Source organism: Pagrus pagrus (genome assembly GCF_965226575.1).
Source record: "Pagrus pagrus genome assembly, chromosome: 12".
NCBI classification, from domain to species: Eukaryota; Metazoa; Chordata; class Actinopteri; order Spariformes; family Sparidae; genus Pagrus; species Pagrus pagrus.
Genome location: NC_140196.1, coordinates 20028483 through 20055843, shown reverse-complemented (window position 1 = coordinate 20055843; position 27361 = coordinate 20028483). Strand labels below are relative to the sequence as shown.

Below are 27361 nucleotides of genomic sequence, written 5' to 3'. Positions count from 1 at the left end.
CGACGCTTGCCGACACAACGTCATTCATATGGGCTGTGTTAATATTTGAATTAATATGTGAGGCATTAAGAAGAATTTAATTAGATTTCTGTAGGATTTCATGCTTCTTGAGTTTTGGCATATTCAAAGGTCGACTCAGAATTTCTTCCTCGTCTCTACTGTTGTCATGGTTTTTAAAGAACAGCGACACCTGCTGTCCAAGTTCGGGTCAGTTTATGAAAGCTGTCCAATCCGCTTTGAACAGACAGCGATAGTCGACGAATAGAAAGCCTCAGCTGAATGGTGGACTGTTGATACATCCAATGACCGGGGTGGTAGTAGCTAATAGTCCGTCCGTGGTGCGGTGGTGAACACACTGGTTGGGACAGGACAGCGCTACATGGGGGACGCAGGCGACAGTAGCTGGTACCACGGCTCCCACATCCAGGAGGGACAAATCCGCACTCTGGAGAAATCTCTACGGCTTCACGACGCTCCGCTATCGGGAATTGACTTGATGAAATAACCAAGCCGAGCATGAACACATCGCGTTTGAGGTAACCAGAGGATTTGAACAGTGGGAGATATCCACACACACACATACACACACACACACACACACAGAGGGGGAGAGGGCCATGCACAGACACTCAGCCGCTTTGTAATCACCGTCGTCGCTGTGTGTGTATGTGTGTGTGTGTTTTCAGTGTCTCCTCCTCTGAGCATGGACTGACCAAATCCCTCTCTGGATGATTTGATGGGGCTGCTCAGAGTCATGATGCCGCCCAAGTTGCAGCTTCTGGCGCTGCTGGCGTTCGCAGTGGCCATGTTCTTCCTGGAGAACCAGATCCAGAAGCTGGAGGAGTCCCGGGGAAAGCTCGGTAAGTTGAAGGGGCTGCAGCCCGATCCAAACCCTGTCACAACAATCCGGGTCTGAGTGCGAAGTCAAGACAGATCAGTGCAACACCTTTTGTAGTGCATTTGGGTCAGTAAAGGCAGCACTTCATGCACTGCACATGTTTCAGCATATGGCTCAGTCAGTGGTAGATGAAATGTGGATCTGGGAGCTGTCCTACTGAACTTTGCATGACTGTGAAATCAACATTTTGAATTTTTTTTAGAAAATTACAGATGTTGTCCACATGTCATTTAAATCTGTGCAATGCAGTGTGAGATTGAGGAGGTGTTGCTGCCCTTTCAGCCTGTGGCCCTGTGACAGAGAGTGTGTGTATGTGTGTCTGTATACTTCAGAGCTTCATTATTGATTGATCTGATAATTAGATCTGGATTAAGTGATACAGCTTTAGCTCTACGCAGGGTCAGAAAGCGTTGGAAAGTGCCCATCGCGTTTCCCTGAATCCCACGATGACGTCTGTGGCTTTTTTTGTGCAAGCACTTCTCCAACACCCGGAGATATTCAGTTTAACAATGATTTTTTTTTTTTTTCAAATGCAGAGAAAAGTGGAAAATGCTCTTATTTGAGAAGCTGGACCTGGAGAATGTCGGGCCGTATCGATTAGCTGATTTCAGAACAGTTGCAGATTAGATTTCCATCAATTGATTAACTGATAAACGACACATTTCCTGCTCTTCTACACTTACTCGTATTTAAGATTAGAAACCTATATATAATTTATAAATGCAATACTAAAGCTGCAGACTTGTGGTTCTGTAGTCGGAATAAAAAGTGGAACGGTCAGTGATGGAAACAGAAAACATCTTTTTGCTCAGAGTAAGTTTTTAGTAATATTCCACATGCATGGGAACACCACCCTGCTGCAAATCCCCTCCCGCCCTTTCACCAAACTCTTTCCTCTGATTGAAACGCGGCTGGCGCTGCGTTCAAATCTCATTGCTAGCTCCCATCAGGCGCTCCGTCCCAATAAAGATCTGGGACATTGCAGGATTATCTCTCTGGTGCCTCAGCCACTGGGACTTTTTTTTAGGGAACAGTAGAGCAGAGCAGTGCGGACGACCTGAGGATGCAGCCGGCGTACCTCAGGGGTCCACACACCACCAGTATCATTTGATGAGAGTGGGAGCCTGGAGCTGAAGACAGGCAGCCAAGAGAGCTATTTTCTCTGCAGACATTTTGACATGTTATAGCAGGAAAAGAACAGGTGCGATTAATACCGTTAACAATGTCGCTACAGTGAATTCCATTTAGGTGAGTTCCAGGGACGCATTGTTAATGTTATCAGTAACACCTGTGCTTTTCCTGCTACAACGAGACAAATATCTGTCTAAAAATATCTCTAGCTGTGAAAAAAGGTCTATTACATATTAACTACTGCTGTTTGAAAGGCCCTGCTCACCCACCCACTGTCATTTTGGACAGTTAGACCCCTGCTCAGGGAGAAGTAAGGTGCATCTTAGCTGGGAAATATGAGATCACCAAACTCATAGAGGAGCAGCAAACCTAAGATGAGAGACAAGCAGCTGTCAGACACAGTGTGAAGACAGTCTGAGGTCTAATTAGCCAAAATCAGTGAAAGCACCTGTGTGAGAATTGGCTGTCTTGTCTTTAGTAATTCCAACATTTTAAATTGTGGGCTCTAGATCAAAGAAAATACCACAATTGATGACATCACCTTGGTTTCTGGGAAATTGTGATGCCATCATCCATTATTTTGTGATGCCGTTGTGGACCAAATGATTAATTGAGAAAATAGTCAGCAGAATAATCTATAATGAAAAACATCATTAGTTACTGCATTAATTAAATTAACAGGGATTTTAAAATGGATAAATGCCAAATTAGTGATCAAAATTGTGACTTATCAATCAATTTATCTTTTCAGCATTAGACAGCCTAGCTTAATAAATGATTGAAAGGGTGACTCCACCAATTTTACACATTAAGGAGTACTACTGCATATGTGAAAAAAGTAGTAAAAAGCCTTTTGTGGCTCCAGAGGAAGCTGCTTGTAATCCGATAAACTGCCTCCACTGATGTCACTCATAGGCTAAGTTGCATTGTGGGTAATGTAGGTGCCAGGTTTGAAAAGAAAGAAGAATATGCAGAATAAATAGGTATCAGAGATATCTCTGGTTCTGCTGTATCGATTTTGATTATTTGACTTTAAACTGTCCATAAGGAGTACAATAGTGTTACAGTAGTACAAAAGTAAGACCAGTGGACTGTTTTTCAAAACCTGGTTCCTACATTACCCATAATGCAACTTGCAACTGAGTGACATCACTGGAGGCAATGTGCAGCTTGCTCTGGAGCCACAAAATGCTTTATACAACATGTGTAAAATTGGTGAACTTACCCTTTCAGATAAGTAAAGATTCATCAACTAACAACATTTTAGCACTAGTAATGGCCTTAGATAGTTGATATCATACCACTGAAATGATTAGTTGACGACAACTCTGATAAAATGTTAGATACTTTTACAAATTTTTTAAATTACAATTCACTGGTTGGTGCTTCTCAAATGTGAATATTTGTTGCTTTTCTTTGTTTCTTATGTTAGTAAACTGGATATCTTTGGGTTTTGGATGAAGAATTTCAGCATGTCAGCTTTTTTTTGGGAAATTCTCAAGAAATCAGTATTTTGTGTTGACCAACAGCAAATGAAGCAGCTATGAAAGGAATTGCTTAAAACCACCAATCTTGAAGCCTACCAGTAAGTGTTTAATAGAAGGATTTGGTCAGATGAGTCAAAGATGAGGTTGTCTTTGACGAGATCGTGAATATAACGGTTAACCATCATCTTAATTGAATTAGACATCCTGAATGTGTTTTCACATGCTGGAACAATCAGGAGTCCTGGGAGTATAGATGGCTATATTGGTCTGTGACATGGTTTACTGCTGCCGTAAAGGGCTATACTTTACACCCAGTGAAAAGCCAAACTCCCCTGGGCTACACACAAACACACACACACACACTCTCCCGATGCTGAAACAGAACCTGAGAGGCCTTTCCCCTGACTGCCCACCACCACGAGAATCTGTTGACTTGGCAAAAAGCGCTCTGATGGATGACTGGGCTGAGCAGACGTCTGTATACTGGAGCTCTGAATTATGTGCTGCATAGCCAAATAGTTGTGACTGAGACTTTCACAGGCACGATGCTGACAGACAGCCAGGGGGCCGGTCACATTACCAGGTACGCCTGCTGCAGGTCCATCTGTGCGACAATAAAAACCACAACAAGGACAGGTGGTGTCCAAACCCACATTAGGTCTCCATGAACGACTCCTGCGTGACTAAATCTGGAAAAAGAAGAGCCTCTATATGTTGTCTTCCTGTATCATGTTTTCACATGTTCACAATTAACTTGATGTGGGATGGAATGACCGGCGCCCTCTTCCTCTCAGCGTGGGATCCTATCGTCTGACACGCATTTTGAATCATTTCCCCCATTAGACACCTCCCGCAGGGCAGACAAGCTGCGATTTGCTTCCAAGCTAATCGTCGTCCCAAGGTTTCACGGAGAAGCCTCCTGCATTACAATCATGCCGCGATGCAGCTGTGTGTCCTGCTGTGGGCCTAATCCATTATTCTGACAGTCTTTCTCTCCGCCTGCTCACCAGCACTGCTGCCGGCTGGGTCAACAGTAACGCAGGCCGACTGTGCGATGGATGGATGGATGGATGGATGGATGGATGGATGGATGGATGGAAGAATGGAAATGGAGTTTCTTTAATAAAGAGCCACAAAACGGGGATTCAAGGCCACTTTCCCTGTCAGGGTTGCCATTAACGCCCTCTCAGTTCAGGCAATTTCAGAGCCGCTCACCTTGAAGAATTTAATGCTACTTTATACTCAAGTCTGAGACTGACATTCCTGTGTAATGTTTCATTGACGTCAGACAGGAGATGAATGTCCGAATTTGATTTAATTGCGATTAGATAACCAATCCAGTTTGTTAAAAGTGGAGCCAAACCAGATGACTATTCCCAAGTCTGTACTTTTTTTAAACAGCACCTAAAAGGCCATAACCAGAAGGATTTTATGGTTCTTGAAAACCACTGAAAAGAATTCTCATATCAAAGTAAAAGTCTCTGGTTGGATCACTTCTACTTGCCAAACAGATGAGTATCTTCAGGGGAGGAATAATGTGAACATCATTCAAATTTTATTTTCTGTGCAAATTAATTTGGCACTGATTGTTTTTAAGTACAAAGCTGACAATCACGATGAAGACGAGCTCAAGGCTTTAGCATGTCCCGTCAGAATAAGCTCAGTAAAGGCAATAATACGGAACACCAGTGTGGTGCATTGTGGGAAATATTTTTATTAAATGAATACCACTGCCAATTACTTTCAGTAAAGGTTCTGAAGTATTTATTCTGAATGATTCCTGTCTCTTGCTGGTTGAAAGCATGTTTATTACACAGTTGAATGCATCATTACTTGTGAAACATCTGTCCTTGGTAGCTGCTTTCATAGATTTGAGCCACGCTGAAGTTATTTCCTCAGGGAGAATATTCATAAACAGGAAGATAACCTTATTTTCATTCCAGGAATCTCAGCTTTTCAGCAGCCTTTCTGGACTTTCTAATACTGACAAATCAGTCCGTAACAGAACTTGTGGCCTTACAAAGAAGGTTAATTCGAGAGGGCATCTGTGGTCTATTGAGCGCTGCGTAAATAGAAACGTTGCTAATAAAACTGTCACCTCATGGCCCTCGTAACTAGAGCAGACGACCTCTTCACCTCTGCCCCGCAGGCCAAGCGAGGGCTGTGTGTCACCTAACTGAACAGATAGGCAGAGGCCCATTTTCCCCATCAGCATTGCCGCCTTTTATCTGCTGGCTGTTAGTCAGGCTGATTAAAGGAATTCAATTTCCATCTGTTGCGTGGTGATATTTAGTTTCAGACACAAGCGGCTCTGTGTTGAGCTCTGAGAGAGAAGAGGGATGCTGTTGAATGCAGAAGAAGGAAAGGGATGCATGCGCTCATTGTTAAAGTGTTTGCAGAGCCTGACGCAAGACTTTTAGGCATTCATTTGTCACCGCAGCCGGATGCTCCCGGTCTTGGGCTTGAATTTCTCTTTGATTGTCATGCCAGGCGCTTGTAGCTTCGAGCCCACCCTCACGCTTCCACTGTCAGGGGACCGACGGATCCGATCAGGAATTTGCTCTTGAAAGGACTTTGGTCGGGCATCGCTAGTTCATCCTCATGCGCACACCGCTTGAAGTTTGATTGGACGACTTTATACCGCTGCTGCTCAGACCCCCTGCTCCACATCACTCACCCTGTCACCCATGAAACCCTGAGCAGCAGTTGTGTTTGAAACCTAACTTTATTAATGATCCAAGCGTTACCAGTTTCCTTTCACTCCTACACATTTATCAAGTGTGTGTCAGCTGGTGTCTGTGACTCGCTCAAAGGGCTGCAACACCAAACGGTGGCTCCCTTTTTGAAGCTAATTGGTGACACATTGGTAACACTCAGCTAAACTGAACCTTGTGTCTTTTCTACAACTCCAGGTACAAACCTCGACCTCCTAAATGTGTAACCTTCAGTATTTACGTCTTCCTCCCGTTGTTCCTTAACCTCTCTGTGGACACGGCACTCACATTCCCTTTGAACTCTCCCTGACACCCCTACATCCCTGTATTTAGCTTCCCTGAGGGGTATAAAGGGTGCATGAGTCATTTGCTTTCACTCTGCACGCTGGCATCTGCTACCATAAGAAGTCGGTAGCGTCTAACGCCTGGACCTGCCTGCTCTGAAACATGCCATTTGAGCGGCTAATGGAGAGGAGCCCACAGCAGAGAGGGGCGTAGGTGTCGGGGATGGATTTGTCGTGGGAGGTGGGGAGGAAGAGTGCTAATGGTCATACTGGGCTTTTGCTGTATTGTTAGAAGCATGCTTTGATTAGGGCAGAGGATTTATGGCCCCTGGCGCGCACTTTGTCTGACAGGGAATGTGTTCCCCGCAAAGTGGCGCAGCGTTTGCAGCTGTAGCAGGATGACAGACAGGCTAATCGGGGTGTTATGGACGGTTTCACACCCTGGATGTAATTGGAGGCCGCTCTAGAGGAACAACCCGCTCCAGTACCACCCATCACTCCCCTCAGCTGGCCGACCCCCAATATTCCCTCCGCCTCCTCTTTACACAGACACACTATCTCCTCCTCGCCCTCTCCCCTCAGTCTTCATTTCTTCCCGTGTCACTGTTGGGCAGAGGTGTCAGTTCACTCAACACGAAGAAATGCGCTTCAAATATCGCACATAACCCCTGCAGGCCAGATTAGATTGACTGAACTGGTGGGGACAAGTGGAGCTCTGACTGATGGCTGCTGAGATATTATTTAGTTGACATTAGGGCTGGGCAGTGTTGGGCAAGACACTTCTAAAATGTATTACATATTACTAGTTACTATTATTCTAAAGTACTTAGTTGGTTTCTTTTTACAATATTACTGTCTTTGCAGAGTAAAGTTCTTTTGTGCTACTGTAGCCTCAGACCAGCCTGGTCTCTGTTGACTATAAAATATTTTACTATTATTTAAAACGTATTGTTTATCATTGTTTTCTTTATGTTTTGAGTTCAGCTGTGTTGAGAAAATCAACTGAAAAAAGATGCATCTCATTGCAAAAACTGAGCTCTGACTGACCAGAGCCAACTGGTCCTGGGGTGAAACAGAAAAAGGTGGGAACACTTTCTTGTTATAGGCAGCAACGTAGCAAAGTTATGTTTTTGTTTGACGAAGTATGCAGACAGTGAGTGATGGAGTTCACGAACAATATTCACAAAGGATTCATTTGATGAAAAACTCTTGATTCTTTCGATCTGTGGACCCTTACGGACTAAAGGAATACAAATTATCAAAGAATGGACTCAAATTAGGACTTTATGACCGCTTCAAAGGTACAGAGTCACCAATTTTTTTACCGGTCGGTTCTTATGGTTTTCATTAAATGAGCTGAACAACTGAACTGTGGCGAATCCAACCACGTATGTCTGTATGGACAAAGTTAAAACACTTGTATCGTTATGTGCCCCTTTGAACAAGCTTTAAAGAGCTGGCAGGGACCGGGCTGGTCTTTGTGGTGGTAACACATTACCGTTCTGCCTAAAGTAATACATTGCTGTAACGCCTCACTTCTGTAGCGTGTTACCCCCAATACCTTCCAACACAATATATTGATATCGAGAGGTGTGACATTTTCCCGATTAATAAGATGCATTGCGATGTGGGCATGAAAGACGGAGCATAATCGAGAGTCTGCAGCTTACGTTGATGTTGAATAAAGTTACGTCGCAACATTACTCCCATGCTTTGAATTGTGGCCGGACATTAGGCCAACATTACTAATGTAGGAGTTTTGTCGGAGGGGGGCAGAGATCATCTGCGAGTGATTTAAAAAAAAAAACGTGCAGATTATTTTTATAAACGGACGTCTCGGGGCACATGTTGGATTTTATGAACTTGCTGGGAAGCACGAACTGACGAGACCCACGCTGAGCGTGACTTCTGCCTCACAACAATTACTAATCATGTTAGCCATTTTCACCTGAAGCTAACGTCTGCAGCCATAAATAATAACTGTTAGAGCAAGCCCAGCTAATCAGCCAAGATCTGAGGAGGTGCTGTCAACCTTGCCATCCAACTCTGAGAGAGGTGTGTGCAGCAGAGTAAATTAATGCCTTATCTTAAAGCTGCTATGTGAAAACAACATTATTGTAGATTACAACAAAAGTGTAAGGCCCTGCAGATGGATAAAGTGAATTGCGATATAGGCTGTAAATATTATTTTAGGCCCTAGTTGAAGTGATAAATCAGTCGTGGGTCAGCAAACCGTCCTGCACAGGCACTCAGAATGAACATCAATCCTGATGTGGCTTTTCCGTCTTCTCACTCTTCACTTCCCCCTTTTAACGAAAATGAAAGCTGGAAGATCCAATTTAGACTCTCTGGGGCTCACACCTTGCTGTACCCAGTTAAAGCCTGTAAGTTTTTGACACATGATGGAGCCTGCGGTTGTAAACACTTGACAGCAGGTGTCAGTTTCCTCTCCTCTTCTCTGCAGTTAGCAGGGTTTCCTTTTCTCTCCGACACCTTTCAGCTCCTCCTCTGACAGGAGAAACCGGGAGCAGCTAATAAACCTATAACTTATAATGATGACAGCTCTCTCATCCGGCTCCTTCTGGATCAATGGTTGTAAACAACTTCTTTATTTGCGTGCTGAGTCTCCTTTGTGACATTCAAATCCTCCTTGTGTTTTACTAACCCCATTGGATGAGCGCCTGAAAAGAGAATATCCGCCACTGGCTTCGGAAATAAGGTGCTATTCCAGGAGGAGGGAGGGGGGCCTTGAAATGAAAAAGATGATTTAATTTTCATTGCGACACAGAAATATTTAAAGCCTCGGCTTGTAAGAAAATCATAAGCCCCTGTGAGGGGGGAAAAAAAAGGAACAAAAGCGCCTGCAGCAATTTTGCAACCAATTTCATCAGAGCACGGAGGGATAAAGGAGGAAGGAAGGTGGTCGAGTAGTGCTGCCCTTCTTCTTCCTCAGCCCCTGGTTCAACTTTGCTCCTGTTAGCTGCCGAGTTGGCGTAAAGCTGCCTTTATCTTGTTTTCCTGTAATATGTCCAAGGCCAGGCGTCACTAGGGACTAACTGCTAAGGTGGTGCTACTACACAGTTTCTACTCTGCACCTTGTTTCTCCCCGTCTCGGCTCATTTTCTCTAATTCTTTCTTCTTCATGTCTTTGCATTTCCTCAGTGCGCCGAGCGGTGTGAGCAGCATTGCCAAATTGCATGAAATTCAACTTGAAGTTAATTAGACAGAGTGTGTGTGTGTGTGTGTGTGTGTGTGTGTGTTAATGAAGTACCTTGGTGTTGCTGAATATTCAGCTCCCACACTCAGACTGTCCCCTGCTGAGTGAGGATCAGTAGATTTTTGTGTCTGAATCTCTTTCTCTCTTTTGTTACGGTGTTCTCTATTTCCCCAACAAACACAAATCAACACTTGCCCAAAAACGTTACGCACAAGGTGGATTGAATTGTATTTTTTGTATTTTTTATTAGACTAGTGTCTGTATCTATTCTATCCTGCCACTGTCTAATATTAATGGGGCACCACTCCGATTCCTAGGATGAGTACTGCTGCTGATTTCAACCATATTAAACTGACTGAGTGTCGGCCAGATATGATTGACAGTAAATACTGTCTGTCACTGCTGTTGAAAAATTGTCAGTGCAGTTTTATAAAACTTCTGTAGAAGGTTTGCTCTAATAAAAACAACATAATGAAAATTTGCTCAGGCAAAATAACAAACAGTGTTGCTGTATTAGTGTCTTCACTTATTAGGGCAACTAACAACTACTTTCATCATTGATTAGTCCGCCAATTACTTTTCCAATTAATCCTTCATTAAATGTCAGAAAATGGTGCAAATGCCAACCCCAATTTCCAAGCACTCGGCGAAATGTCTTTTCATTGTTTGTTTATTCTATTTACTTTGACTTGAGTGCCTTTTTTTTTACATGCATTATTATCAAACTTGCAAGTAACACAGAATGAAAGTGGCATTGAAATCTGCCAATGCAACTCACTTGCCAACAGTTCAGTTGGAGAATATCTGTGTTATATAGTTTGGTCCCTGTTGATGCGTTTTCAATTTCCGAGGCGTGTCAGTAACCAGCACAGACCAAAATGGCTCTAGATGAAATTGGACAGACCTACAACCAGTCAGCGCAATGAAACAAGTGACGTAGCACTGAGTGACACTAAAAGTAAGTAGAAGTGGTTCTTGCTGCATCAAGAGCAGGAAAAACATTGTGCCCTGCTCACAAACATTCCCAAATCACAGCTAAACGGTACACTAAAATGCGTTTCTCAAAAACATCTAGGATCTTGATTCATATTCATGTTAATATTATAGTCACAGGTTTCATGTGCCTGGACGGCCCTGCAGTCTGGACACGACTGGATTGACCAATGCACTCATCTGCATTGGCCCATCACGAACCAAGTCTCAGGGAGATCTGTCTAAACGGGAGGGTGGCCAGACTCATCTGCCAGAGCAGATAAAACATAAGCTTGACAGACTGGTCAGGTTCCCAGGCCACAGGTGTGTTAAATAAGTAGCTTTGAGCGACTAGCCTCAAGCAGAGATGAGAAGCGGGCTTCAGACGTCTGGTTAGCTCACTTCTTTCTACACGCCAACAGATTTTTGTCATTTACAAACTTGTAGTCTTTAACCTCAACTGAGGCTGTCTCAAGTGACATCACATGAGGCAATTCATCAGATTTTGTGCAGCTCCTTCTTGAGACTCAACTCTTTATCCACCTCACTCTGAGCCCCCGTGATGCATTACACAAATTATGGGCGCGACCGCTAATCCTCTTTGTTAGAGCGATTGGTACGGTGTATAATTCATGAATTCAGACTTCGGTTGGTGACTTTGTAGAGTGAATACGAATAACATTATTATTATTGCTTAGCCCACTTAGCTAACGCTTCTGAAGCCTTGACAGTGCCGCCGGTGCATCGCTAATTATGATACTTATTATTTATGCTTGCTCCGCCAAGCACTGGAAGTATCACCCAAATTCTTTTCCCAATTAACCTCAGTGACTTCCACAGGAAGCTCATGGATACAACTTCAAATGAATCAGAACTCAATATCAGCCCAAATCCTGAGTTTAGACATCAGAACCGTATCTAGACAATGAACGTGTGGCCTCTCCATTGTATCACAGCGATCCTCTGCTGGTGAACACAGCACAACCTCCTCACTGGATAGATGGCCTGCAGATGCTAAATATAATGAGATGAAAGAAGAGAAGCGGCGAACCAGAGAGATGAAAGGTGCAGATATAAACCCGCAGAGATGAAGTGATAACAAGTTGAACTGGTCTTGTTGCAGAGATGTTCTGTTCAACGGTCTCTCACTGTGCAGCATGTTTCTGTGTGGGACAGATTCTCTGTGGTGTTCACCTGTCCCTCCCACTCATCATTAAACCTATGAATAGCTGTCGTCGGCTCTGTCTAATAGAGTGTGGAGTTTTCCCCGGACTCCAATATATGCATTATTAATTATCTGTTACGGGGCAGAGACAGAGAGGCAATGGGAACATCAGATATCTGGGTTGTAGCTTGCAACCAGATCCGCGCTGTTATGCAAACAGTGTTTGTTGTTATATTAGGATACGAGGGCCCTGAGCAAAACCGAGAGTTGTACACCAGTGTGAATCTGTATGCCTTCAGCTACTGTAATTTGTGCATTTCAAGTTCCTCTCACTTTACGCTCTCACAGATTTGACTGCTGTGTTTGCGAGGCAGTGACAGAGACATTCCTGCTGTGGTTTTCTTTTTCCTGTAACAAACACTTTAACAGCTTCTTTCTTGACCAGATATTTTCTCCATCCTTTGAAGCACCAATGCCTCTGAAAATGTTGGCTAATTCCCAGTGCTTAGTCATAGACAATCTGTGCCAAGATGAGATCCAATCAACTCACTCACTCCCCCCCCCCCCACAACCTGTCAGACCTGCCTTTACTTAACAAGACAGTGGAATGATGGGATCTGCCATCTGTGTAAATTGCTCCGTAATCTCATCCGACTGGCTGTCTCTGACGAAGCAGACAACACGTGGCCCCCTTTACTCGTTCTGTTTTCCCAGACATTATTGGCTCGCCCGTCAGACAGCACTACAGGCTTCGATCGCACGAAAGACATATTAGGGGAGAAAGTGACAGGTTGAACCATAGCGATAATCATCTCCATCTATACCGGATTGTTATCGTTAGTGTAGAGACATGGCTTGCATTTAGACTAGGAATTATAAATGGGCCACATGTGGCTGGAGCTTGTTTAGTGTACCCTGGTGTTTAGTCGAACAGCTTGTTTTCCATCTATAGTTCATGAACTCCACAGAGCAACAAAACAGCCCATCCTCAGCTGAGGCCAACACTTTTTGAGTCTGCTCTCCAAAAAAAGGCAATTTCTTAACGTCCTCTTCCTCAGTGACGCCCAGTGGAGTAATTATGGTCTCGAGACCCTTACCCCATACCACTTAACCACTTTAAACTGTCTACACGCTGTTGTCCATCAGCGCTGACAAGGGCATGTTTGTCTCTTCTCCATATCTGAGGAATGCTTTGTCGGCATCCTCTGACAAAAACGCGCTTGTTTTCAAAGCGCTGCGTTGTCAGGGAGGAAGAAAAGTCATTTCTTCGCAGGATACATGACCTTTACGTGGATTGTTTGTGCTGATTAAACTCAGCAGCAGCATCTCTCCAGAGGATGGAGCACCCCGCTCGTGCACCTGCCGTTGTGGGATGGAAATCCGGCTCATGACCTTAACAGCACGTTTCCCTCCCTGTATTTTCCTCATATTTCCGTTTCCCCCGCTGCGCCATCTAGTAAAAGCAGAACTACCGTGAAAGTCATAACAATGAAAAACTCTGCTGCTTGCATTTATGGAGCCTCGCAAAGCAGCAGCGCCGAGACAGGAAATGTCACGTCACTGTGAAACGTCTTATTTACGAGAATCTGCAACGTAGCCAGGCATTTTATTTTCACTACTTCCCGTCAGTGGGTGCATCTGTTGATTTGAATTTTATTAGTGGAGCCTGCTCGGAGCGGTCTGACTTTGATGCATTGTTTAGTCTCATTACTAGCATTTCCAATCAGATTTCCTAAACAGAGCAAATCTTTGTGTAGACATTTTTATATGCTACCATGCACTGCTGTCATTCAACTCTCTGGATAATCAACAAGTCAAAGCAAGCAAACTGCCTCAGTGCCTCAGACCCACAAGGACTGCATATCAGCTGGATTGGGTAATTGGCTTAAGTGGAATTTTCTCCACAGAGTATAATATAAAGTACAGCTGGTCCTGAAATTTTGGCTAATCTTGTCACTCTCTTCTCAGAGGTCCCTGTGTTAAAACCTACTCTAAAGAGCTGTATTTAAGCTCATAGTGTGCTCACTTGTGCATATTCCTGAAAAAAAATAGTATGTATAATATTGAATATATAATATTTATTGATTATTTGACCAATTGGAGCAACAGAGCAAGTTGGAAACACACCATGGATATGTTGGTGTGTAGCAAGTGTTGGCAAACAGATGCTTTTTCACACATCCAGCAGGCAGAGAGCAACATTGTCATCATGTTTCTAACCACCTGGCAAATTTATGATAAATTTTAACTCTCCTTTTAGCTCAGTTTTCGAAAAATTAATGGTCTTTAGCTACTTAACAGTTAGTCACCAACTCTCGCTAAAAGGTGAGGCAGGTAGTGTTCAGTAGACTCAGGCTGCCATCGTTCATTGCCAATCGCTGGCCATTGACTACTGAGCCCTCGTGATTTAGGTCCAACCCCCAGAGAGCACAAAAAGTAGTGTGTCCCCTCAGAGTTGCCGTAAGGCTGAAGTTGTTGGTGTTTCTGACATGTGGAATAGGAAATGAAAAGTTGTTTGTTGCTGCTCAGTGCAGGCTCAGGAGGTAGACAGGTTGTTGAAGGGTCGGTGGTTCGATTCCCTGCCCCTATAGTCTATATGTTGAAGTTTCCTTTGTCAGGATACTGAAGTTGCTGTCAGACTGACCGTGGGAAACGGCAGTGATGACAGTGGTATGCTAATGAGCCACTCCAACTGTGAGGGGACACACTTCCTCAAATTCAGAAACACAAGTAACCCCCGACCACCGCCGCCAACGAAGACAACAAAAACAATGTCATCGTCCATCGAGATGTTTTTTCACTGCCGACATCGTCATATTCCAACTTGGTAGACATCGCCCAACCCTAGTGAACAGTGGGTTTATCAAGTGCTGATGAGAGACTGAGAGTGAAAACCCTAAAAGTTGTGATCCATTAAAATCAAAACAATGAGCAGAAATAAGCTAAAATCCTTCAGGTGCCAATTCTGTGGGTTTGTCACTGCAAGCAACACCTTTCTTATAATCACGAGAGCCATTGATAATATAACAAATATTGATTAGAGCTAACTGAGACACTGAAAACCTGTGGTAAGGTGATATTCAGCATTGTACTGGATTGTCTCTGGGTGTCATGTATAGTCGGCTGTGTTCCCTGTACTTGATGGAAACTTAAGGCAACAGGATGTATGCGCAATGCGCAGATGACCAGGGGTGGGGGATCAACAGGAGCAAGCAAACTTCTACCCCAGGCCCCCTGACAGGTTATTCTGGTCCTGCCCTGGCTGTTATAAGCTGTAATCGTTTGTCAATTGTCAATCGATTGTCTGACCCTAAATTTGTTGGGTCTCCATCTAACCCGGTCCGTGTCCCCGCCTCTTCATCTCTGCCTCAACTCCCCCAGCTGTACTGTGGAGGACAGAGCAGTGAATGAGACCCTTCATTGAGCGTCAATGTCGCACTTGTGTGCCAAAGCCAGTGGGAAAAGCGCCTCAGCCTGGCAACCCCCCCCTCCCACCGAAACAATTGCACTTTGACTCAAATGTGTTTCCTTCTTATCTTTCTCTAAAACAAGTGTTAATGGGAAAATCTGTGAAATACTGTGTGCAGCATAAAAGTACTGGTGTCTAGTTTAAAGTTTAAAAGAAGTATTCTGTTTCTGTGTGCGTGGTTGTGTTTGTCTCTGTTCCTGCTGTCATACCGAGCTCGTTTGAAAGCTCTGAAGGCGTTTTGAATGCACAGAACACCTTCACGTTCTCTTAATGAAAGCGCTCTCGTTTATCTGTCTCCTTTTTTCAGCTCTCTGCAGCTGCCAGCGGCTTTGAAAAGCTGCACAACAGATTCCTCTCACACCATGCTTCATGTTCCTTGTCATAACTTAAATAACAATGGTAATGCATGTTCTGGCTCTGTTCGCTCGCGCCCCAATCTCCCCATCAGCCTCTGTTTCCACTGATAATCCACTCTCTGCTAAAAGGATTTGAAGACTGAATTAGAATAATTAGGAATTCGGAAGTGCACAGTTTATTCAAATGTTCGCGAGTGCTGCAGTGGTGACATAACTGTCCCCTCTAAACCTGGCACAGCAAAACAGCAGCGTGCATCCAAGTCTATATAGAGGGTGGAGGTAGAAACGGCACCAGCAGCGGCCGACTAACTCGATTTTTATACAGCAGCAACCTAGATCTCCTCCCTGTCATCCTTCATTGATTTTGCAATCCAGTGGCATCCAAGCAGAACCATACAAGCCGTACACCTCAGTCTGCTGCTGATAGCCAATCTCTATTACCCACCTAGCCCAAGGCTTCGGTTCGAGGGCCTAACCCTCTCAGGGGAAGCAGACAGAGGGAGACTGAGAGAGAGCTCTGACTGGCTGGGATCGGAGCGATGATGGATTTATGAGCTGCTTGGAGAAAGGATCATCTTCTCTCCTCCACTTTTATTATCCCATCAGATCTGACGCGATGGCAATAATACATGACGGCCTGTCACATTTTGCAGATCTGGCGGCAAATATGAATGATGATTTCAAATGCTTGCGTCTAATCAGCCGCGAAATTGCTTCAGTAAATATGTTCAACTACCAGCGCTCTGTCTTCCTCCTGTCTCTCACTTTGAATGAAACTCAGAGTAATAGGCTTGTAGTTGTCACAATGTTTAAGACCCGTGTTGGCTTCACGGTTCATAATTAGCTTTTAATGCACAGAGACGGCTTGAGGGGAGGAAACTGACGGAAATGTGGAATGAAAGCAGGCCTGCTGTGTGGCCATAGTAATTCAGGCTTTTGTTCTCTAATTAAATGACCTCAGAAGGGAGCGCTAAGCTTAAATTTGTGTGTGTGTGTGGCGCCCTCTGATATGGAGGTTTGTGCCAAGTGTATTCAGTCTCGCAATGAATAGGGCGTCTACTACAAAGCCTAAGAAGCCCTGTCCGTGCCCGCTTCGCCTCCTTGTTGGTCGTTGGCAATTTGCCACAAAACACCATGTCTTTAACAAGTGGTTTCTGGGCCCCTTTGCATAGTTCAGGACGTTGTAGTTGGGGACACAGTAGCCCCCAGTCTTTTCTCACTCTCCTTCACCTTCTCTGGAAAAAAAAAGCTGAGGAACTGGCAGCCTTCCCTGCAAGTTCGAGCTACACAGAAAGCGTGAATGTGTGTGTTCATGCCACAGCAAAGCAAAAAGAAGGCTTACATGATGATGCATGTTCTCCTGTCAGGCCATGGAGATGTCAGTAGTTGGAAATATGGACAAGAACAATAATTTAGTCAGTTACAACAGGTTGAAGTGTCAAGTGACTTAATTAAAAAATAAAATTCTCACTTGCCTCTAACGGTATCTAGCAAAACGAGGCATTTGAAGGTAGAGGGCTCATTGAATAGACCATATTCACATGGCGGCCATTTTCCTCTGACGTCAAGCTGGGAAACTGAAATGTTATACTGCTGTGTTCCAGGTTTGAAGGTGTATAAATGTAGGGAATCTGGCAAATCTTTATCATTTCAAAATCAGTTCACCACTTGTTGATTTATCAGTAACTAATAAGAGACACGGGCCATATTTCAAATATGTTGTTTTACCTTGAAATACCGCCTGGTGTCACTTCAGTATCAGTATAAAACACTTCATGAGGGAATATCTTTTGGAAGAATGGTGTTCATCCCTCCAATAAAGTTTTACAGACTAACAGAATCAATGCCAAGGTGCATTGAAGCTGCTCTGCAAGCACGAGGTGGCCCGACAACCAAAACACTTATGTTGCTTCATCCTTTACTTTGTCACACGTCTGTAGCCTTTGTCTACGTTGTTCGTCTTGTGTATGAGATATCTTGCCTCGAGCGTTCAGCCAGCACAACAGAGATGTATGGAATTGAATTTGTGGTGCTTGCAGCGTTAAAAGAATATAATTGAATTACTCTACAGCAAGATCTCTTTTAGAAACAATGTCCACATCTCTGTGGATTATCCACAGACTTCACTGTCAACAGTTTCCATTGTATTTCTTCAATGGAAAGTAATTCCTGTGAAAACTGTTGACAGCGAGGTCTGCGGATTATCCCGAGTAACAGGGACACTGTCTCTGAGAAAGAAGACACATTGCTGTTGTTTTTTATTGTGTTGCTCACAGCAGTGGAAAGTAAAATTGAATTCACCGTACTGTACCGTGAGGGTGAAATCTCAGGGGGGAAATCTTTCAAAACCTGGGCACACCACTAGAGGAAAGTGAGGGATTAGCACATGTTCCTTTCACCATTAAAGCCCCTGTAAACATGGGATTTTCAAAGTGATTTTTTTGTCACTTGAGGCACACCAACACACGCTACATTGACATGTTTACAAGAAATTACAATAGTCAGTATTACTATGGTGTGAGCAAACAGTTTTTTACACATCCAGCAGACACAGAGCAACATTAACATTCATATTGTAGTCGTATTTCTATCCATCAGGCGACTGTCGGTTCAGTATCGACTGTTTTGTAGCTCTCTTTTGGTCTCCATTAACTCTCTCCATGCTCTCCATTGTTCACCAGGTAGTCACTAACTTTGTCCCTCTGCTGTTAGTGCTTGGTCGCTGGCGCACAGTGGGTTTATTTCAGCTTTTGGTGAATGAAAGCTTCATGCTGCTGCTGTTGCAACATTAAAGTTGCTAGGCTGGAAAACTAAAGCAGCTAGCTGAAAGATGCTAGAGAGCAACTGCGGAGTCGGGTGATCATTTTCTGTAGGTTTGTCTCTATGGGAGGAGATACTGTTGTCACGGTACTGGAATTTCTTACTTTGATACCATCGGGAAAATTGACACAGCATTTGAAGGCTTAAAATGTGTTTTTTTTAATAAAAGATTAATATAACAAGGCTCTTGAGCTGTGTGTTAAGAACAACAGTTAAGTTAATTTACTTCTGGAGGAGGTGGGGCTACTTGCCCGACAGCGGTGCACTGGTGTCTTTGTACCGCAAAAAATAATCCGAATCAAAATGTATCTATATTTCAGCATTTAACTGATTCATAATATGAAAATACTGACTTAGAGCAATTCAGGTAATAAAGAAAACATCGGCGCAGGCAAGAATAGCACAGATAAAAACACAAAAACCAGAAATCCAACATGTTGAAACAAACACAACAGTTCTAAGTTTGGAGAAAGAAAGCTATTTGTGTTCCTGTAAGACCTCATCACTCGGTAAGACGCTGATTGATAAAATATGTTTTCAGGGCCTTTCAGACTCTAAAGTAGTCTTTGAATTCTTCAAAACACCTGGTGCTAGGCATCAGACTAAAGGCAACTCATATTTATGACTTGCATTGTCACGGGGGCGCACTCTGACTATTTTTGAATGTCACGGTCTCTCTCTCTGTCTGCCGTCACTGCACACCTCCATAAAAATAATCCTAAAAGGACATTTGAGCCTGACGATCAAGTTCCAACATAGCAACTGTTAGTGCTGTTGTTGTTGGCTAATGCGTGCTTTGGATGGACGCGTGAATGAATGTCTCCATTACAGTTGTTGTGCATGCTGACAGCCTGCAGCCATTACAGCCACCTGGCACGTCTCCACCCCATCAGCCTGGAGCAGCAGTTGCGAGCGTGCAGAAGCGGTTCGGCTCCGTAACCAGATCCAGCTTTGATGAGTGGAACATTAACAGCTGCTCAGGAGAGTGTAAGAGAGGGGGCAGTGAAAGTATTTCTCTATGTGTGTCTGCGTGCGTGTGTGTGTTGTGCCCACGTGTGTTCGCGCAGATGAAGGAGAGGGCGGCGGATTCACAGATGACATCTTAATTGGCCTCCGGTGCCAGATGCCAGCCTCTCAAGCCGGGCCAGTCCAGTCCAAGCTGTAACAGTGTCTCAGCAGCCAGGCAGGGCTTTAGGCAGGGCTTTAGGAGCCCGCTGGCTCCACTGAGTGCTCCCACGGGTATTAGGTGCTCCAGTGTTGTGCTGCCTCCCCTGCTCGCACACAAACACCCTTCTTCTTCTCGCTCCATCCTTCCTGCAGAGCACTCGGAGCCATTGTCAACACCAGTCAATCTGAGGTGAATTCAGATGAAGAAAAGCCAGAGGGCAACAAAGGCCCGGGCGTCTTTGTGTTGAATCTATTCACACAGAGGCACCGCGGCCTGGCTTTTCTGCCGCTTCATGCAGTGTTTGGATTGAGATACCCCCCTCCCCAACCTCTGCGTCCTTATTTATAGTGTATTGATGTCCTGTAAACGTCCAGTTAGCGATCAAGTGACTGTAGCCTTACCGTCTAACTACCAACCTCTGACCCTTGGCCTGTCACCTCATGCTCTTTACCTTCTCACCCTCGATACATGATGCTTTTCTCAGACAAAGCGGAAACTAGGTCGAATAAATCCTTTCACACTTACCAAGGGTCTATCTGAAGCACACAAAGATGTACTTGGCCACATGACAGTACATTTATTTGATCTGAAATGAGAGCACACAGACACTCTGTGGTTAAATAAGTGAAAGTAAAGGTAGGGGACTGATATTAGAGTCGAATCTGATTAGTGAACAAGAGAGGTTGTACCGCAGCGTGAAATAGGCTGCTCTCAGAAATGATTAACTAATATTCCCGTTTGACATTATTCTTGATCTGTGGTGTGAAGCGAGAAAGGAGTTTTCGCTATCTGCTCTCCAAAAGAGACGGTGTTCAAATGAAATTGAAATCCATTTTTAATGAAGTTACGGTTAAGTGTGACACTCGGCAGCGTTACCTCTGACAAGGACAAAATCATGTCTTTAAGGAGTAGTTCTTATTAAATGGATCAGCTCTAAATTTGGGTCTGAATTTGTCGCAGAGATGACAAATGTGCAGAAGCTGAGTGCTGTTTGAGCAAAGTTACGAGACATGTGAAACATGTCACACGGACCAGTATGTAAGCAAAAGATTTGGAAGTATAAACCCAAGAGTTCAACTTATATTTTCCTTTTTCCTGCCTTTTAATTATGTATATGTTCTATATACCTTTTTAGCCCTTTTTATTCAAAGTTTTCTCTTCACGTATTCTGCCTCACGGAGCGGTTAGAGGTCAGGTTCAGCTCCAGAGCAGCACCCCTGGAGCTGGTTGGAGTTCGTATAATGAACTCGCTGAAGGACATTTTTGCTCACTTTCCTTATCTGCAGTATTAAACCAGCACGGAAACCTCACCTCAACCTCATGTCCTGAACTCGCCTGTATCTAACTTCCTGTCCTCCCCTCCAGAACGAGCCATCGCCAGACATGAGGTACGAGAGATCGAGCAGCGGCACACGCAGGACGGTCTGCGGGAACGGGACTCGTCGGCTTCGTCGTTGTCCGACAACGAAGACGACTTGGTCATCATCTACAACCGCGTGCCCAAGACGGCTAGTACCTCCTTCACCAACATCGCCTACGACCTGTGCGGGAAGAACCACTACCACGTCCTGCACATCAACACCACCAAGAACAACCCGGTCATGTCCATACAGGACCAGGTCAGAGCGACGGCTGCCAACAAGTTTACCATGACTTCTCCTTTTCTTTTGTAATGTGGAGGCCTGTTCCTGTGTTCACTAAAAAGGGATTATTTTCACTATTTATTTCAGGTGCGGTTTGTAAAGAATGTGACAGAGTGGAGGGAAATGAAGCCGGCCTTCTACCACGGACACGTCTCCTTCCTCGACTTCACCAAGTAAATGCAATGTCCTGCAATTGTGTCATTATGACAACACTGTTAATTCACAGTTTATTCACCCTGCTGCGGCTTTGTGCAGGTGACGCCACCTTGTGGTCAGAAAGAGCTTTTCACTTACACAGTGTAGCGTAATGGAGTGACTGTAGCACAAAGTGACGCTGCTGAACCTCAGTATGTTTCAACAAAAAAAGCACATTGTTGAGCTCCTAAACCTGTCTGTCTTTATTTGAAGTTCAAATTCAATGAGTGTCATGTCTCTTAGGTTTGGGGTGAAGAGGAAGCCTATCTACATAAATGTGATCCGCGACCCCATTGAAAGGCTGGTGTCCTATTACTACTTCTTGCGTTTCGGGGACGACTACCGACCTGGCTTGAGACGCAGGAAACAAGGAGACAAGAAGGTTAACGTCCATGAATACTGTCATTCTTTTAGTCTAGATGATAAATTCACAATTTATTAAGTCAGTAGTCAATAGTCAGGTGCCCCTGTGAGCACAATCGCTTCTGTTCATACTGACTGACTTCTTAATGCACTTTAAATGGAAGTGATGGACAAAATCTTAATTAAGTTAATCCTAAAATTAAAGAATAAGTTCACCTAAAAATGAAGTTAATGTCTACTCACCTGCATGAAAGTTGGGTGAAGTTTCATAGTCCACAAAAGATCCTTTAATATGAGGCTTTAGTCGGTGAGTCAAATCAAGTATCTTCCAAAGTTACAGCACTTTTTGTACAAATTCCCTCTTTGTGTTTCCCTGGATGGCCGTGTCTTCATGAGCTGAAGTGGTGGAACAGCAACACAAAAAAATCTTACTGTAACTGTGGAAGATGTCTGAATACACCGTTGAGGGAATCGAGGACTGGATTTTTGTCCCTCATCTCTTTAGGCTGCTAGAGGCACTTGAAGATTAATGACCAGGAGGAATGATTACATTAAGCGAAACCTGTTTCAATGGGCACCTGACTATTGTTTTAAGACCGACTGAAATCCATGATAATGTAATAATTTGTGTTCTCTTCAAAATTGCTCACTCTTTGTGTTTGTGTTGCAGACGTTTGATGAATGTGTATCAGCCGGCGGCTCAGACTGTGCCCCTGAGAAGCTCTGGCTCCAGATTCCCTTTTTCTGTGGTCATTACTCTGAGTGCTGGTAGGTATTCAAACACCTGACACTGTCCTGCTCAGACAGCACTGAGTCTCGAATAATAATCTTTAAGTTCTATTATATTCTCGCACTGATCTGAAATGAGAGGAAGAAAGCTTGATTTAGCTCTTCTTTAGTAATGTTTTGACTTTTCTGTGTGTTTGTTCAGAAGGGGGGTGATAATCTAGATTCTTCTTATCGTCAGCATATCCCATGAAAAGGCCAAAATATACAATGAATTGATCCCCACTAACAATAATTGTCTGTATAGCCAAAGCCTGATATACGGCGCCATTTTGCTTGCCCCAGGCCATTGCGCAATCCTTTTTGTTTAACACTATTAATTGTATTCCTCTGTGGTATAGAGTGCCACTGCTGTCCAAAAAAAACAACCTAAAGCACAGCAGTGAGCCAAGCCAATGCATTAAGGCTGTGTTCAGACAGCAGGCAAGTCCGATTTGTTTCTCAAATCAGATCTGAAATGCGGAGCGTACGCACAATTATTTGCAAGTGATCAGATTTTTCATTTCCAGACATCACCAACATATCTGGATGGTTTGCTATGGTAACGATGTAGGCGTCAGTGACTCTGTACGCTGGTGATGCAGCTTTCCAACTCTGAAGCATGATCAATCATCCCGCTCTCCAAACAATCACACTGTCAGGTCACAAAGCAATTTTTTTTTCAGCGTGACTCCACAGACTGTTCTCTGTGTTGTCTTCCACACTGCTCTGCTAGTCACAGCCTGGATGCTGCTCAGCCGCCCTGCTGTACTTCCGTCTCTTTGGATTTGACATCGCAGTTGTGTGTCACGCTGCGAGCCTCCAAAAAAAAAAAACACTTTGAAATCCGATATGAGAGTCTAGACTAAAATGCATCTGTAGAAATCTGATTTGAATCGTATTTCAAACCACCTCCTAGTGTGGTTTAGATGTTTTTTTGCTGTCTGGACTTCCTAAAATCAATTGGGATACAATGTAAATATGTCAAAAAAACAGATTTGGGCTGGCAGTCTGAACATAGCCCAAGTGACTGTTCCTTCATCACAATGAACGTGGATGCGGTAGCTTATCTGAGTCAAGCCTACAAACACAATTCTGGTGCATCAAAAACTCACCAGTTCACCAAATGTGTGTTAATCCGCAGCTAGAAATAGTCCCCTACAAATGCACTTATTGCTTCTGTTTTTGGTAATGTTTGGTAAAAACTACAGTGCCCAGCTGTTTAAGAACCTTTTTTGGCCTTTACTAGAAGTGCAGCTTTCTTTCAGTGATGTTTTTTAAGGCTAACGTCTTAAGGTTGATTGGGCAGGGGGTTTAGTATTGAGAGACAGGCTACTTATTTGTTAGTTTTGGGCTTTTCAACGGGATTTGTTAGAAATAACATAAACAGAATATCCACAACATTATCCTGTCCTCATCTCGGGCAGCTGAGAGAGTTCAGGAGCGATGCAGTTTTGTTTCATAATGCACCACATTAAACCTCACAGCCCTGTTCTATCAGTTCTGCTACACTCCTGCTCTCAAGGTCTCTGATAGCTCTCTCAGCCTTGATCCAGTCTCTGTACATGATGATCTGTATCAATCTCTTTCCCTCTCTGTCCTCACTCATCCCTCCTCAGTCTCTCCTTGACTCTGCCCTCCATCTTTTAACCATCTACCCTCCTGATGCAGGTTACAGACTGAGGGTCTCTCAGGATGTAGTTTGCTGTGGTGCACCAGCAGTATATTATAGTGGAGAGCACCTTGGAAACATTAAATAAATACTGCAGACAAAAAGGGTGAAAGTGCTGCCAGTCCTCTAATGCACTGTTTAAGAAGGCTTTGCCAAAAAGTTACTTTATAGGTTTAAACAATTTACTTCCTCCTTTATTATCTAATTTCCTGACCGTGACACCTGCCACTGACTTCATTTTTTTTCCGTTACTTCTTGGCTTTCTCGTCCATCCTCTACTCATATCTCACGTAATAATTTTTCCTGTCACTGTCTTTGTACCCTTCAGCTCTCCTCTGCTTCTCTTCCGTCACAGTCTTCCTCCTCTCCATTTCTGCTGTTTGCAAATGTTGTGATTGTTTTGCATCCAGCAGAACTGACGCTATTTTAGCAGAATACTAGAAAACTAACCACATGCATTTAACATGATGTGTGTGCAGGAACGTGGGCAGCCAGTGGGCTCTGGAGCAGGCGAAGTACAACCTGGTGAATGAGTACATGCTGGTCGGAGTAACAGAGGAGCTGGAGGACTTTGTTATGATGTTGGAGGCCGCGCTGCCACGCTTCTTCAAAGGAGCCACTGAGCTGTACAAAACAGGTACCATTTGCTGTTACCTTTGTTTCCTCACCGCTGAAAAGCAACTTAATGACTCAGTCACATTGAAATACTCCAGTGCATGTGTCTGTGTGCTGTGGTTGCATATTAGCTGTTTGAAGTGTTCCCATGGGAATTGAATCGTGATCAATATACTCTCATGCCTCTCGCTGATGTAGTTACAGATTAGTTACAATGAGTGCAGCCAGAATGAATAATGGAGCGCACAGAAGAGGGAAATCAAACAGCGATGTAAATGACAGTATGATGTTCGGCATTTTTTAGCAGCAGACAAAGCCAAGTACTCAAGCTAATCAGGTATGTAGTTAATGAATTTGAAGATTGACTGCCATCTCAGTTGTCACGTTTTTGCTGACTGGCAGTCTTACAGGAGCTTTTAGAGACGTCTTTGTCTTTTAATTAGCAAAATTAAAGACTGTCCTACAGAGAAATGCAGAGCACAAGAGACCGGATGAGAACTGTGTAATGTTTCCACAATAATAGTTTCTGACGATTTGGGAAATGTACTTGTTTGCTGTCTTTTTGAGGGCTAAATGAGAAGATTGATACCACTCACATGTTTGTATGATAAATATTAAGCTACAGCCAGCAGCTCATTAGCTTAGCTTAGCATAAAGACTAGAGATGGGGAAACAACCACTGTGCTAAAAACCACAAGAATTCAGAGATATTAATGCCTGAATATGCCAATGATCCATACGATTGTGAGAGTCACAGATTTTATGCTCAAAGATATCGAACTCCTAGAATGGAACACCTTTCAGTGTTTCCCACACATATACTTTACTTGGGTGTGTCACCCAGGTATATTTTGGGACGTATTTTTCCAATTTTGACTTTACAATCTCCCCTCGCTCTACACCTCCTGTCTATTGACATTCGCACATGTGAGACCAGACACACACATAGTGAGGGAGATGTTTTTTGGTCCGTATTCTCAAGAAAATCTCAAATGCCCCGAGGTAACAAAATCTGCCTAGCAACACCTCTAAAGCTCAATAATTAACAATGTTTGTTTTGGACAGAGTTATGTGTTGGGACTATTCCCGGGCTGCAGTAACTTCTTGGTGTCTCCGCTGGTTGTCATGTAACCTCATAGTGAAGTAACTAAGGCCTGCCAATATGTAGTCTAATAAAAATAACCCCCAGTGTTAATGCTGGAGTGATTTTTAAAACATTAGTGCAGAGAAGACTTTGCATGTCAGAATCCCCTTTTACAACGACAGACACATGTTGCTGATCCTGCACTTAGTATGAGGTAAACCTGCTTATTAGAATCAGTTACTGTTTAAGGCTCATATTGAGTCGTGACATGAGGAGAGGTTTGTTTTAAGTAACTTATTAATGGGTCCAATGAATTTTTTATAGTCAGTAACAAAAGGGAATGACTACTCCAAAAATAAAAAACTACTGCTACAAAATAAAACCGTAGTAATGCCTTCATTGACATTTAACATAATGGATCACATGTGTATATAAAAGCTGAATCACTGAGTTCATGTTCGCGGCTCTCTTTAATCCTCCTCTTCTTTCATCGCAGGGAAGAAATCCCACCTGAGGAAGACCAGTGAGAAAAAGCCGCCCACAAAAGAGTCTATCGCCAAACTGCAGCAGTCGGCCATCTGGAAGATGGAGAACGAGTTCTATGAGTTTGCACTGGAGCAGTTCCAGTTTGTCAGGGCACATGCTGTCAGAGAAAAGGACGGGGAGCTTTACCTACTGGCACAAAACTTCTTCTACGAGAAAATCTACCCCAAAAACTAAAGAGACATTGTAGAAGACGTGTGGAGAGGACACTTGATCCAGGCCGAGATAAAAAAAAAAAGAGAAGTGAAAAGACTACTGGCGACTGTGAGGCAGGTTTGTACGTGTGATTGAGAACATAAAGTGGAGCTGCAGAACAATCAACCTCTGACGCAGCGATCAGACTGTTGACCGCTCTGTTATTCACGTCCGTGCCAGCCAACTGGACGAGGAGGTCGTGTTTCGTCAGCAGGTTGTGTTCCCTGCAGCCCCCGTGCCTCAACTCCCTTTCACTTCCATTTCAAAGGTCAGGCCTCTGCCGGCACATGTCCAGAGTGGAGACAGCCTGTCCAACAGCTGGTCGGACCACGACTCCTGATTGGCTTCGCCGTACTCCGTTCCGGACATTTTCATTGGCTCTGTACTGTTTGGTTGTGTTTGATTGTATTTTAACTCTTTACTATGGTTGTCTTTTTGTATGTAAAGACATTTTCCACAGCGAAACAACATCCACATGCCTCACCACTACTACTAACTTAAAGAGATTTTAAGTGTAAGAAACTGACTACTGTGCTGTATTATCGGACTTGAATGAGAACTTTTGAGGTTTGTATGAAATAAAAATCCTGTGACCATGGACTATT

At 43.8% G+C, this 27361-nt stretch overlaps 1 protein-coding gene across 1 annotated transcript; it reads left to right on the top strand.

Annotated features, from left to right (window-relative positions):
* The first annotated feature begins 165 nt into the window (after positions 1-165).
* hs2st1a (heparan sulfate 2-O-sulfotransferase 1a) lies at positions 166-27361 on the top strand. The gene is made up of 8 exons (XM_084369416.1): positions 166-536; positions 687-860; positions 21047-21300; positions 21412-21497; positions 21763-21901; positions 22553-22650; positions 24799-24956; positions 26515-27361. The coding sequence occupies exons 2-8, from the start codon at positions 737-739 to the stop codon at positions 26736-26738; spliced, it is 1083 nt and encodes a 360-aa protein (XP_084225542.1). The 5' UTR covers positions 166-536; positions 687-736; the 3' UTR covers positions 26739-27361.

Bases quoted from the DNA above. Each gene is read 5' to 3' on its own strand.
- hs2st1a (XM_084369416.1), top strand. From the start codon at position 737: ATGGGGCTGCTCAGAGTCATGATGCCGCCCAAGTTGCAGCTTCTGGCG. The intron at 21,301-21,411 runs GTCAGAGCGACG...TATTTATTTCAG, and splicing joins TCATGTCCATACAGGACCAG to GTGCGGTTTGTAAAGAATGT. The intron at 21,498-21,762 runs GTAAATGCAATG...CATGTCTCTTAG, and splicing joins TCCTTCCTCGACTTCACCAA to GTTTGGGGTGAAGAGGAAGC.